Genomic DNA, 12,167 nt, shown 5'->3' on the forward strand with positions numbered 1-12,167 from the left:
GCGTGATAAAACGGTGTCCGTCACTTTCTATCCCATGGTGTTAAAAAGTGACAGTTATTTTATCATGTGGATAAAGACGGATAAAGCCATCCATAATACGCCGGCAGGGCATTATTTTTTTTAGCATTTAGTACCTATTATGTATTTAACAAAATAAATAAAAAATCACATGCTCTCTTCTCATGCCTAGGGTAATTTGCCAATTACTAGCCACCTGATACTAAACACTATTCTAATCAGAATCACCTATAAACAGGGCCAACCGCGTACCACGTTCGACGTGTTGCCTCCCTGTCCCACTTACGTACGAATCGACAAGCCACCACGTCAAACCTGATTCGCGGTAGGCCCTCGTCATAAATTTTAGTATAAGGTCAATAAGGTGGCTAGTTATTGGAGGGTGGCCAGTTATTGAAACCTTATACTAGAATGAATCATATTTATAGGTGAATAGAATACATTTTTAGTTTAGGGTGGCTAGTTATTAACCAGTGGCCAGTAATTGACGATCTTCCCTAAGAACCAAAACACTGTAGAGCAAATTGCGGGGAACTTTTTCTGCCATGATAATTACCAAAAATTGAAATTTCTTTATTTGCCTCTCTGTCGCTCGAATTTGCTAGAGTGATAGAGAGTCAGATAACGAAAAGATTTTCATGTTTTTGTAAAAACTTCGTTCTTTGTTCTTATATTGTCTATGATCACATTTTCACGTTTCCGTGTTTATTTGCTTAAATTTAAATTTTAAATTTAAATACGTCTTTAAAACTATTTAATATACTTGGTCAAGCAGATCTTGTCAGTAGAAAAAGGCGACAAATTTGAAAAAATACGCGCGAAGGTATATCGTCTCATAGAAAATTTGAATTTCGCGCCTTTTTCTACTGACAAGATTTGCTTGACCATCTATAATTAATAAGAATCAACCATTTTAAATAATTTAAAAAACACCATTCAGTTTGGATCATGAATCTAGTATAAACTGGATTGGGCATGAGTGGTGGGGATAACTTACAGAACGGGATAGTCTTACGTATCTTTCAGTAGAAGTAGCAGAGAAAGCGCTATTATTGTTTGTTCTTGTCACAGTCTCACATATCTTTTGTTCCCCACCTCTTTTTAGTATGGATAATGGTGGGCAACAAATAAATTCGACCAATCATAGTGACGCATTTGCGTATGTTTTGTCCCTCACGGAGGCACGCGTATACCACTTCTATAGGATCCTACCTTCTATGGTTTGGATCAAGGGCCCAACGTTTTCTGTTCTCTTTCACGGCGCAGCAACTAGTATCATTTCTCTCTCCTCGCTCTTTTAAAAATGCCGTTTGTCAAAAAAGGACAACCATACTGTTGACAAGATGAACTTCAAATCAAGTGTTGCCTTTCTTGATGCGCCCAGCCTGTATATGTGTGCGTAAAAGCGTATATGTGTGCTCTTTTAGGGATGTAAAAAGTCGATTTTAATCATGTTATATATCGATAAACGCTACACAGCGGAAGGAAATAGCGATTAATTGAAGCTTCAATATCTTCGTTAAACATAAACATAATTGAAATGCTAATGGATAATGAATATATTATAATATAATTCAATTATTGCGGAACACCTATTTTAGGAGGTATTTATCAGGGATGTTACGGAGCTCCGGTTCCGTTTCCGTTAAGGCGGAACTTCCGTTTGGTATTACACATCCGTTTCTGTTCCGGTTCCGTTATGTTTGAAACGGAAGTTATAACGGATGTCAATGCTTCGCGCGGCGGCGCGTTTTATTCGTGTTTTAAAATTAATATCGTATGTGTTCTGTTGTGTACTGACTACTGACTGTGTGTAGTGTGTGTGGTGAATGTTAGTGTGAAAAAAACGCACAATGAAGCCGAAATCAAGTTCGATTTGGAACTATTTTGATGAAGTTAGTGGGGACACGGCTAAGTGTAAACTTTGTCTGAAGGTTTGTTCTAGAAAGGGGAAAACGACTACATCGTTAAAAAGTCAGGCTCCGATTCTGGTTCCGGTTCCGTTTTCGGTTCCGTTTCGGTTCCGTTTCCGTTTCCGGTTCCGTTAAACTAAATCGAAAACATCTGTTTCCGTTTTCGGTTCCGATAAAACCACATCCGTTACATCCCTGGTATTTATGTATTTTAATTAAATATCTGAACTTTCCCTTGGTTCCCTGCTGGGACGTGACTATAAAATTGTGATCTGATAACCACAATAAAGAATAAAAGCGTTTTTGTTCATTTTAGGTAACGTTAAGCCTTTGAAGTAAAATTAAAATTGCAAGAAATGTCGATAGTTTATCGATATGACTTTATCGACATGGCTACAGCAAGGTGGGCCTCATTGTTAATCGTACACTAAACAAAAGTGGCAACAGTGACAGTAGGGCTACCGCCAATACCGAAAATCGTCAATTGCGGGCATTTTTCTCTGTCACTCTAATTACGCCTTCATTGGAGTAAAAGAGTAAGATCCCCGCAATTTGCGAATTTCGGTTTTCGCGGTAGCCCCTCTGCTCGCTGAGACACCGTCTCTATATATTATAAGTCTATGGTTTGGATCCAGTGCGTAAACCATAAACAATTTACGCTAATGGTGACGTACCTAGGTATTTCTGGCATTATCTGTGCCAGTGACCATAGACAGAGTACCAAAGTGACAGGACAGAAATACGTACAGCAAATGTTAAAGAAGTCGAAAAAGAAAATATTTGTGCGATAATGGCCGCTTCGGGAGGAAATATCGAGTGGTCTACTACAGTTAAACCAATATTAACAGCTTTGTACGGCCCATTTTTCGACAAAAATGATGCTGCAGAAATAATACAATCGATCCTCAAAAGGTGAGACTCCGTGTCTGTATAAAATAATACTACCGTCCTAATTTTGATTCATCTTACCATTATTCAGCAAATTTACGATTATTTTTAATTCCCTGACAGTTTTAGGTAAATTTTAGTCCTATATGTCTAGGTTATAGAACGATATTGATCGAATTGTGATTAGCGATTTTTTTCGGTGGTACGACATTCTAGAGAAGCTAATATTAATAAGCCGCTATTCCATTCGTATGCGGTTTTTTGGGCATACGGTTTTACACTATAAATACTAATTTAATCTCAGCAAAGCAGTTACTACACAGATATTACTCGCATGTGAATTATTCAACAGACTTGCCAGCTTTTTTTAAAGATTCCTATTGTATCAGATCTCCTAAAAAAATATAGATATATATCCTGACTGTATTTTGTAAATAGATATATTATTTCAACATATTGGGTTTGTCATTAGTTATTAAACAATATTTCTTTTTAGCAATAATCCTTATGCAAATCTAACTTTAAAACAGAAATTTTAATAGTTTTTTTGTAGTCTCTGTAAGGGTGGTATTCTGCTGCTCTAATTTCTTGGTCCAATGTGTATTTGTGTCTCACATCTTGACTAATAAGAGAGCGAGACGCAATGCACATTAGACAAAGAAATTAGATAAGTGGAATACCATGCATACCATAGTATTCAGAGTTTTCTATGTACATTTCCTTTCATGTTATATGGGGTTGTTTTAGCACTATTTATACTATAACCATCTTAAAAAAGTAGAAAGTTCTCAAGTGTGGATCATACAGGGATGGAGGTAGATAAAATAGGGGAGATTGTCCGTTTTGAAATGAGTAAAAATAATTATTATACTGGAACATGAAATAAATGGTGCCTTATATGGCTATGACTTAACTCATACTCCCAAAATAAACCTGCGGGAAGAACCGAGAGTGCCTTTCAGAACGGTTATGGATGTATTTGTGACAATAAAAAGTAATGCAATACAATGAGTCAGTATTGCTCAATATGATGAAACCTTTTATCCTACAAAGCTAATAAAATGCATTAATACCTTCGCTGTGATTGGTGATTAGTGTAACTCGTAATTAACCATACTTTGCATGGGGTCTTTCTACCCGCTACTGCAATGCACATGTTAAGTATACGAAATGATAAAGTCTGACCAAGCTAACTATGCATGGCATTTGCAATGACAAAGAGAGGCCATGTCGTCATTAATGTCAAATTAGTCTCTCTCTCTCTCTCTCTCTCTCTCTCTCTCTCTTTAGCCTTTTTCTACCCTTCGGGTATAGGCCTCCTTCGTTTTATGCCATTCGTCACGGTCCTGTGCAACCTGGAGCCACTTCGTCAAATTTGTATGAATATATAATGTTTAATGTATGTAATGATACTCCCTTTGTTCTGTTCAAGTTGGTGCAAAGTAAGTTTAGACGGATTAGTATGAATAGGGTTCACTATCAGCATGTTAGAATGAACTGTGGGATTAGGGTTTAATAGGGTATTTTCCTACTAGTCAAATCAGTTACTTTTTTAGAACTGTCAAAACGATTTGCTAATATGGAATTTATATGAAACATTACATCGTGACATCACGGTAAACTCGCCTACTTTTTATATTTCTATCCAATTTATTAAATAGAACTTGTGTTTAAAAATAACTCTTATCTGTGTTTTTCTAATAATTATCTGGTGCTTTATTTCATGCATGGTGTAAAATAATTTATTTTAAATACAGTATAATACCAGTATAATACCCTATTAAAACTGATGTGAAACCCAAGTTAATGAAAATAATATTTATAAATGTTTATTTTAATAATTGAACTACTTTTGCTGCTTGTGCTTTGTGCTTACTGTGCTTACCAAATGATATCTAGACTCAGTTAATTGGAAATCTACAAATTAATTGACATTTTTGAAATTTTTTATAAAATCTGACATGCTTAAGTATATTGCTGATTGCGAATCATTAAAAACGTAATGCCATGCGCTTAGCGAGTTATTGTTACCCTTACTCGTATTCTAGGCCTTAAGGGAATTTTATGCAAAGATTCTTCATAGATTCTTTATAGAGTAGGTACTCATTAGGACTCAACTCAGTTTTTATTTACTCTAGTCTTTATGTGGAATCTTGACTCCTTTTAAACTAGTAAGCGCCACTTGCACCATCCCACTAACCCGGGATTAAGCGTTAAACCGTTAACCATGTTTAACCAGTTAACCCCAGGTTAGTGAATGGTGCAAGTGGCCCTTAGACATTTAAGTCTTCATGTTATTTTCAGACATGTCTAAAAGTCTTCATGTTATTTATTACACAGATTATGGCTCTACAAATAAAATTTTGCGAGATATATCAATATTTGCCAAATATAATAATAGCTGGTTTGTTAGTGCACACCGTTGTATGGGGACCTTGCACTTTGAGACTATGCGCTGAAACTTGGCACAGTTGGTTCTTAGCTGGTCTTGAGCAGATACAGACCGGGAGACATCGAGAGGCACCTCTCATTTAGTGGGGGGGGAGGGGGGAAGTTCGATGCTGCCGCGCTTCACTTGGAGCAACATTTCTCTAAAACTATACCTATTAGGGCATTTGATATATCATTTTCGGATAAATTAAGGATGAGGAATCTATTTTTAGAACAAAAACAATGCACTTTCTATCAAAAAAAAAAGCATAAAGTAGAAAAGATTAAAAAACGTATTCTTGATTTTTTTTATAATTACCAATTTTTTTTAAAGCGTTGCCGGAATCTGAAATAAAAAAATATAGACGTAAAGCTACACTTATTACGATTAAAAAAAAATGGTTTATTATACAAATCTGTTAATAAATGGGAGATAAAAAATAATATTAAGCGTGGCTCAGAGTGATCTCATATGAAGGTGGGAAGGTTTCTTATAATTTGTTCTACAATCGTTTATTTTTTTTAGTTTTTCGTAAATAACTCGTAAACGGTAGCCCACAGCAAAAAAATATCTTTTACGTAAATAATCTGTTTCAGATTTCTTATAATATAAGTGCTACTTTTTTTCGCTAGGATCAATATTAAAAAAGATATTAAAGGAAGAAAATAAATTCTAAGGTCCCCTATTTAAAAATTGATCCAAGCAAAAAAGTTTGAATAACCTTTTTTGTAGGAAATTTTATGCTAATTATTCATGTATAGAAATATTTTTTGCTATTAGCCATCCTTTACGAGTTATTTACGAATGACTAAAAAAGGGGACCTTAGTATGTATTTTCTTCCTTTAATATCTTTTTTTAATATTGATCCTAGCGAAAATAAGTAGCACTTATTTTATGAAAAATCTGAAATAGATGATTTACGTAAAATATATATTTTTTGCTATGGGCTACCGTTTACGAGTTATTTACGAAAAACTAAAAAAATAATCGATTGTAGAACAAATTATAAGTAACCTTCCCACCTATATGAGATCACTCTGACCCACGCTTAATATTATTTTTTATCTCCCATTTATCAACAGATTTTTACTTTGTAATAAACTATATATTTTTTTAAACGTAATAAGTGTAGCTTTACGACTATATTTTTTGTTTTCAGATTCCTGCAAGAATTTAAAAAAAAAAATGGTATTTATAAAAAAATCAAAAATACGTTTTTTAGTATTTTCTACTTTATTCTTTTTTTTATTAGAAAGTGCATTGTTTTTTTCTAAAAACAGATTCCTCATCCTTAATTTATCGGAAAATAATATATGACATGCCCTAATAGGTATAGTTAGAGAAATGTTGCTCCAAGTGAAGCGCGGCAGCGTCGAACTTCCCCCCTCCCCCCACTAAATGAGTCGTGGCTCTCGACGGCTCCCGGTCTGTATCTGCTCAAGACCAGCTAAGAATCAACTGTGCCAAGTTTCAGCGCATATTCTCAAAATGAAAGGTGTCGTGCACTAACAAACCAATATATTGCGCTATAACAATTGCGCGCTTCCTCATGCAGGTGCAGGCTCAGGTTTTATTGCAGGTGACTGTACCGTCTAACATTTATGAGTATTATTAATATTTATTTTTGTTAACAGTGAAAACGAGTTTCAGAACCATGCTGAAAGATACGATCTCTTCTACACATGTTTTGCGTGCCTATCCGCGCATTTTATCACTGTCAACGCTTCAAACTGTAAGTATTTTAACTGAATATTTTCAATTATACATAGAATACTTAATTGGACACAAATCTGCACGTTGCAGACTGCCGCCAGCCGACCTCATAGTGATACACAATCTCCTGTCATACGACACGTGCCGTGGTTCTCCCCGAGCATGTTTGCCATGAGACATGTTTTGCGTGAGAGAGGCAGATAGAGAAATTTCGATTTGCGATGTTACGGCTGACACTCTGGGTTTAATTATTTAGGATGGGTGGCTGACAGATGGGACAGTGGCCTGATAAGGCACTGGTCTTCTCTGCATTTATCTCTACTACCTAAGACAGTTATTTAAGTTTATTTTAAGTTAACCTTAGCTATAAGTTTTAACTTGTTAAGATGTACTAACAAAATATGGACCACGATGTCTGAAATAAATGCTTTTTTATTTATTTGGGTAGTCATCATAATTTCATCACCAGTATTTTCCTAGTAGAATTGCATCTATGTCTGGTGCCCTTGCGCCCTTCCTAAACCCTTCTTTTTACTCTGAAGAAAAGTTAACATGCGATCCTTTGAAACGGTTCATGCTAAATAAACGTGCTTCGTAAAGGCCTGTCTCCATATTGCGCGGCAAACTCGATCAGATCGCGTTGGCTCGCGAGCTAACCCGGTATCCATTGCGCGCGACTGCCTCGCGAGCCAATGTTCGATAGTTTGCCGCGCAATATGGAGACAGGCCTTAACATCAGCAACCTAAATTAATAATTTATGCCTAGTCTTACCCATATTATGGGTCTCAAAATACAAGCCACATAGAGGCAAATGACTTTTGTAAAGTTCATCCCTGATATTGGATTAAAATAAATGGAACATCCACAGTGTCGCCCGATCAGCTAGGGCCAGCACGCGATGCGTTCCGCGTAATCCTACGACAGATCCTCAAGAAACTATCCGAGGCAGGACTCAGCTATGAGGACTCTACCACTACCGCTGCTACAAATGTGTCCGTTAAGCAGGTTAGTACCACAACCATTGTTTTAACTAGAAAACTGTATATTATAGAGACCCCACACTAAACTCTTTTGAGCGTCTGCGTCTAGTGCTATTGAAAAAAAAACCGGGCAAGTGCGAGTCGGACTCGCGAACGAAGGGTTCCGTACCATAATGCAAAAAACGGCAAAAAAAACGGTCACCCATCCAAGTACTGACCCCGCCCGACGTTGCTTAACTTCGGTCAAAAATCACGTTTGTTGTATGGGAGCCCCACTTAAATCTTTATTTTATTCTGTTTTTAGTATTTGTTGTTATAGCGGCAACAGAAATACATCATCTGTGAAAATTTCAACTGTCTAGCTATCACGGTTCGTGAGATACAGCCTGGTGACAGACGGACGGACGGACGGACGGACAGCGGATTCTTAGTAATAGGGTCCCGTTTTACCCTTTGGGTACGGAACCCTAATGATGTTGCTGCGCAGTTCGACAAAGTTCTAGCCATAGAGTTAACTACACGCCGACGCTCGGGAGATGCTAGAGTCTGAATTGCTATCATCGGCCTTCGAGCCTATTACAGACTATACAAGCAGTGTTAGGTAGGGCAACGTTTTTCGTGGCTGTGTAGACCATCGTGGGTGAAGTTTCCTCTCCACAGACACTGCATCGCCTGGGACACAAACAACTACACAGGGTTGCCCAAAATGCCCAAGACCAGTGGCTCTCTCTCGGCCTCACTGACTAGGTCCGCGGGAAAGACAAGTCAATACGCGCGGAGTCGGATCGGCTGCATTAAATCATTAAATCATTTATTCATTTGCAAGAATGTAGTACACAAAACAAGTTCTTAACAATATAAAAATGTCCAATACATTCTGCTTAACAAAGCATGCAAAGGTTTGCTTAAACTAAACTTAACTAAATTACAAATATTTTAAGTCAGGAGATAGGTACAAATATGTCAATTATCAGAATTCCAAAAAACAAGAAAAAATAAAGTAAGTATTGCAAAATAAAGTAAAATTAGGTACATAAGTCATTTATTAGAATGTCAAATTTTAAATCACATATAAATAGGTGCCTGACGGCTGGCACCGAGCCGGGTTTGTTTCAAGTTTTGCTTCTCTGTTGCTAGCTCTTCCGTTAAACAGCAGGAGGACCACGTGCAGGCGAGATAACCCGGGGCATAAAGATGTTATTCGTGTCCCTCCCTCCCAATCGCTATAGGGTCCCAATATTGAATTGCTAACTCTACAGCCAAACTGGGACATTCCTTATTGTATTGTGTACCACTTAATCAGCTAACCATCTGAGTGAGAAGTTAAGGTCCGTAAGGTTGCTAACTCTGCATTCCATTTACAAAGACAAAGTATGGCAATGTCATAATTAATGTCAAATCTCTATGAAAATATGATGTTTAAAATGACACTACCTCACTTGTTCTATTCAAGTTGGTGCAAAGTTAGCTTAGACGGACTCTAATAATATTGTGAGTGGTAGTAATTGTGACATTTTCAACCAAATTGTCGGTGGTCCATAAAGGTTGATTTCAAACTGAAGCTATATGGAAATAGCGCCTTATTAACAACGGACCTTTTGATTGAAAATGGCACAATTTATTCAGTGTGGCACAATTATTTAATTTAAATTCGTTTCTGTCCAGCTCCTACTCCCCATCGTGGGTCTATGCGGTATCGAAGGGGGCGGCTACCCCCAACTGGACCTGGTCATCCTCACGTCGCTGCTCAAGAGCGCCAAACTGCCCGCTCACGTCATCATACCTGGTATGTGCTTATAAATTTACATTCCGTTTGTTATGGTTGTTTTGTGGCGTCTCTGTCACTGACAACGTCGTGCGACAAAATTGTAACAGATGGCGTTAGCATGTTCTATATCGCGCTTACGCAGTGCAAGATTTGACCCGTACAAACATAGTTAAATACCTTGCAAGTTAAGTAGAGTTAGACCAAGATAAATCAGCAACGATTTTGATAGCACACGCAGTGCAAGTGCTATTTTAAACGTCTAAATTCTATGAAATTATGACGTATAAATAACACTTGCACTGCGTCTGCTATCAAAATCGTTGCAGACTTTTCTTGGTCTTACTCTAAAAGCTTGTAAAAGAAAAATACGCTCGTGTACGGAATTTATCTCAGACGAGTTTGTTCTTATTTTATAAAGACCTAACCACATTTCTCATGCAGACGCCGCCACAACATCAACAACACAGCCGACCGCGGCTGAGAAGCAGGCCGTTTCCAACACGCAGCGCCGCTCTGACGCGCTACTGGAACAGCTGACTGAGCCTCTGAAGACCTCCGGCTCGGTGCTGGCGCCGCACGCGGCCGCCACCGACGAGGACAGCGAGACCGCCCAGCCACAAGCTGATATCAAGGTAAACTCTAAAAAATGGGTACACTATATACACCTCCAACAGTAGGGACAGAGATAGCGCGATTGTTTGGGATGTGATCGCTATATGCGCTCTCGCAGACGCCGACAACAGGCGGCCGCCAACGACGAGGACAGCGAGAGCGCCCAGACACAAGCTGATATCAAGGTACAGGCAGCCTAGCCAAGGTGACGATCGCTTGCGCTTCGCCATCGAATTGCTATGTGCTATCACTCTTCCATATTAGTGTGACAGTGACGGCTGCGTTTCGTTCGCTACGGAGCGTTAGCGATTGGTACGTTGTCTACGGGGCCAGTAGGCATAGCACATGATTGGCGTGACAGTATCTCGCGGCGAGATAGACTATCCGTCATTTTCTAACTATGTTAATTAAAGAGGGACGGGTAAAACTATTTTTGCACACTATTCATTTACTTGGAGTCGAGACTCCACAAATAGTTTATACGGTTGTTGCATAGTAGAAACATAACGTAACCAACTACATTTTGCTTAAAAACACGCAGTATTTTGGGCTCACCTATCAGTCAAACTTTACTTATAGGTATAAACATAACATGAAACTAATTCAGACCATAATTGTCAACAGAAATGGGTGTCCACCACGGCCGCATCACTCCTAATGGAACTCAGAGCGGGTTCAGTGATTCTCAAAGTGTGCTCAGCTCTGCCGTGCCTACAACGGTATCTGAGCCGCTGGGAAACGGCCAAGGAGACGGCGGTCTCTCCACAGTTCAACTCTGACGCGTCACTGTGAGTATTAAAGATAGGTGAATAATGAGATAAGTGTCTTGGGGAGTTGGCAGGGCCGCCATGTAAGGGCAGAAGACCTAAAATAATCTTTTCTCATAGTTATAATAAATCATCTATTCCGTCCATTTTATTTTGTGAAGAAATATTACATCTAAAGAGTTTATATTAATTTTAATTGTTACTTGTTTGGTCACCTTATTACTTTTGATAATTACAGCATCAAAAAGACAGTGAAGGCCAAAGTGGCCAAATATATCGAACCGCTTCTTTATTTCTTTGGTAACAAGGCGTGTTTGGTCCATCGTTTGCCAAATTAAAATGGCGGATAGGTGGGGTAGTGTAGTTTTCTATCTTTTCACGCCCTTTAAACAATTTTTGGGCCCACGAGTATTTTTTTTCGCTTTTTTTGTTTTTTTTGAAAAATGTTCAGGGCCGACTCGTTTAAACATAAATTAAAAAAAAAGTAAGTGGTAGAGAGATGCAACGTTTATTGCGTCGTGATGTCTAAAGTTAAACGGTTTTATCAAAGTCAAAATTACTGACATTTAACCTCTAGTTTTTTTTATTAACCCTCAAATGTTTTACAACATGTAAAAATTTACACCAAGGTCAACTTTGATTATCAATTTAAAAAAAACAAAAAGAGACCTCTTTCTTAAAATTACCTTACAAAATTCTGTGTTCTGTCCTCTTTTTAATGATGTACAATAATCCCAAAAAACCTTTCCTGAACTTCATTTTTTCCCGATGTTTTGTAACGGACGCAACAAGCAAAAATTATCGATGCCTAAACATTCGCTGTAATCTCCTTTGAAATCCCCTTTGCCTATCCACACGCGGGTTTTTTTTTCAGCGATGAGGTTTGCTGTTTGTGAAGGTTTAAAACTTATCTTTTGTAAATTTAGTTGAAGGTGCTATCTACCTCTGACATAGCACAAAAGCTGTTGGGTTCCCACGTCGCGTCGCGTCCATAGTTAATTTGTGGTTGGTTTATAATTAAATGTGAACGCGCCTTATTAGTGGGAGACCATTTAAAAAAAAAACAGGCGAGAAA

The 12,167-nt window shown here is 38.0% G+C and overlaps 1 protein-coding gene across 1 annotated transcript in view; it reads left to right on the forward strand.

Moving 5' to 3' along the window:
• The first annotated feature begins 2,645 nt into the window (after positions 1-2,645).
• Positions 2,646-12,167, forward strand: part of LOC134804305 (E3 ubiquitin-protein ligase UBR4) — a 103,360-nt gene continuing 93,838 nt past the window's right edge. Inside the window, exons 1-6 of the mRNA XM_063777317.1 lie at positions 2,646-2,843; positions 6,886-6,983; positions 7,834-7,970; positions 9,611-9,731; positions 10,155-10,345; positions 10,950-11,113. Of these exons, the coding sequence (XP_063633387.1) occupies positions 2,722-2,843; positions 6,886-6,983; positions 7,834-7,970; positions 9,611-9,731; positions 10,155-10,345; positions 10,950-11,113 (833 nt within the window). The 5' untranslated portion in view covers positions 2,646-2,721. The remainder of the gene's footprint in view (positions 2,844-6,885; positions 6,984-7,833; positions 7,971-9,610; positions 9,732-10,154; positions 10,346-10,949; positions 11,114-12,167) is intronic.

This window comes from Cydia splendana, chromosome Z, assembly GCF_910591565.1.
Source record: "Cydia splendana chromosome Z, ilCydSple1.2, whole genome shotgun sequence".
NCBI classification, from domain to species: Eukaryota; Metazoa; Arthropoda; class Insecta; order Lepidoptera; family Tortricidae; genus Cydia; species Cydia splendana.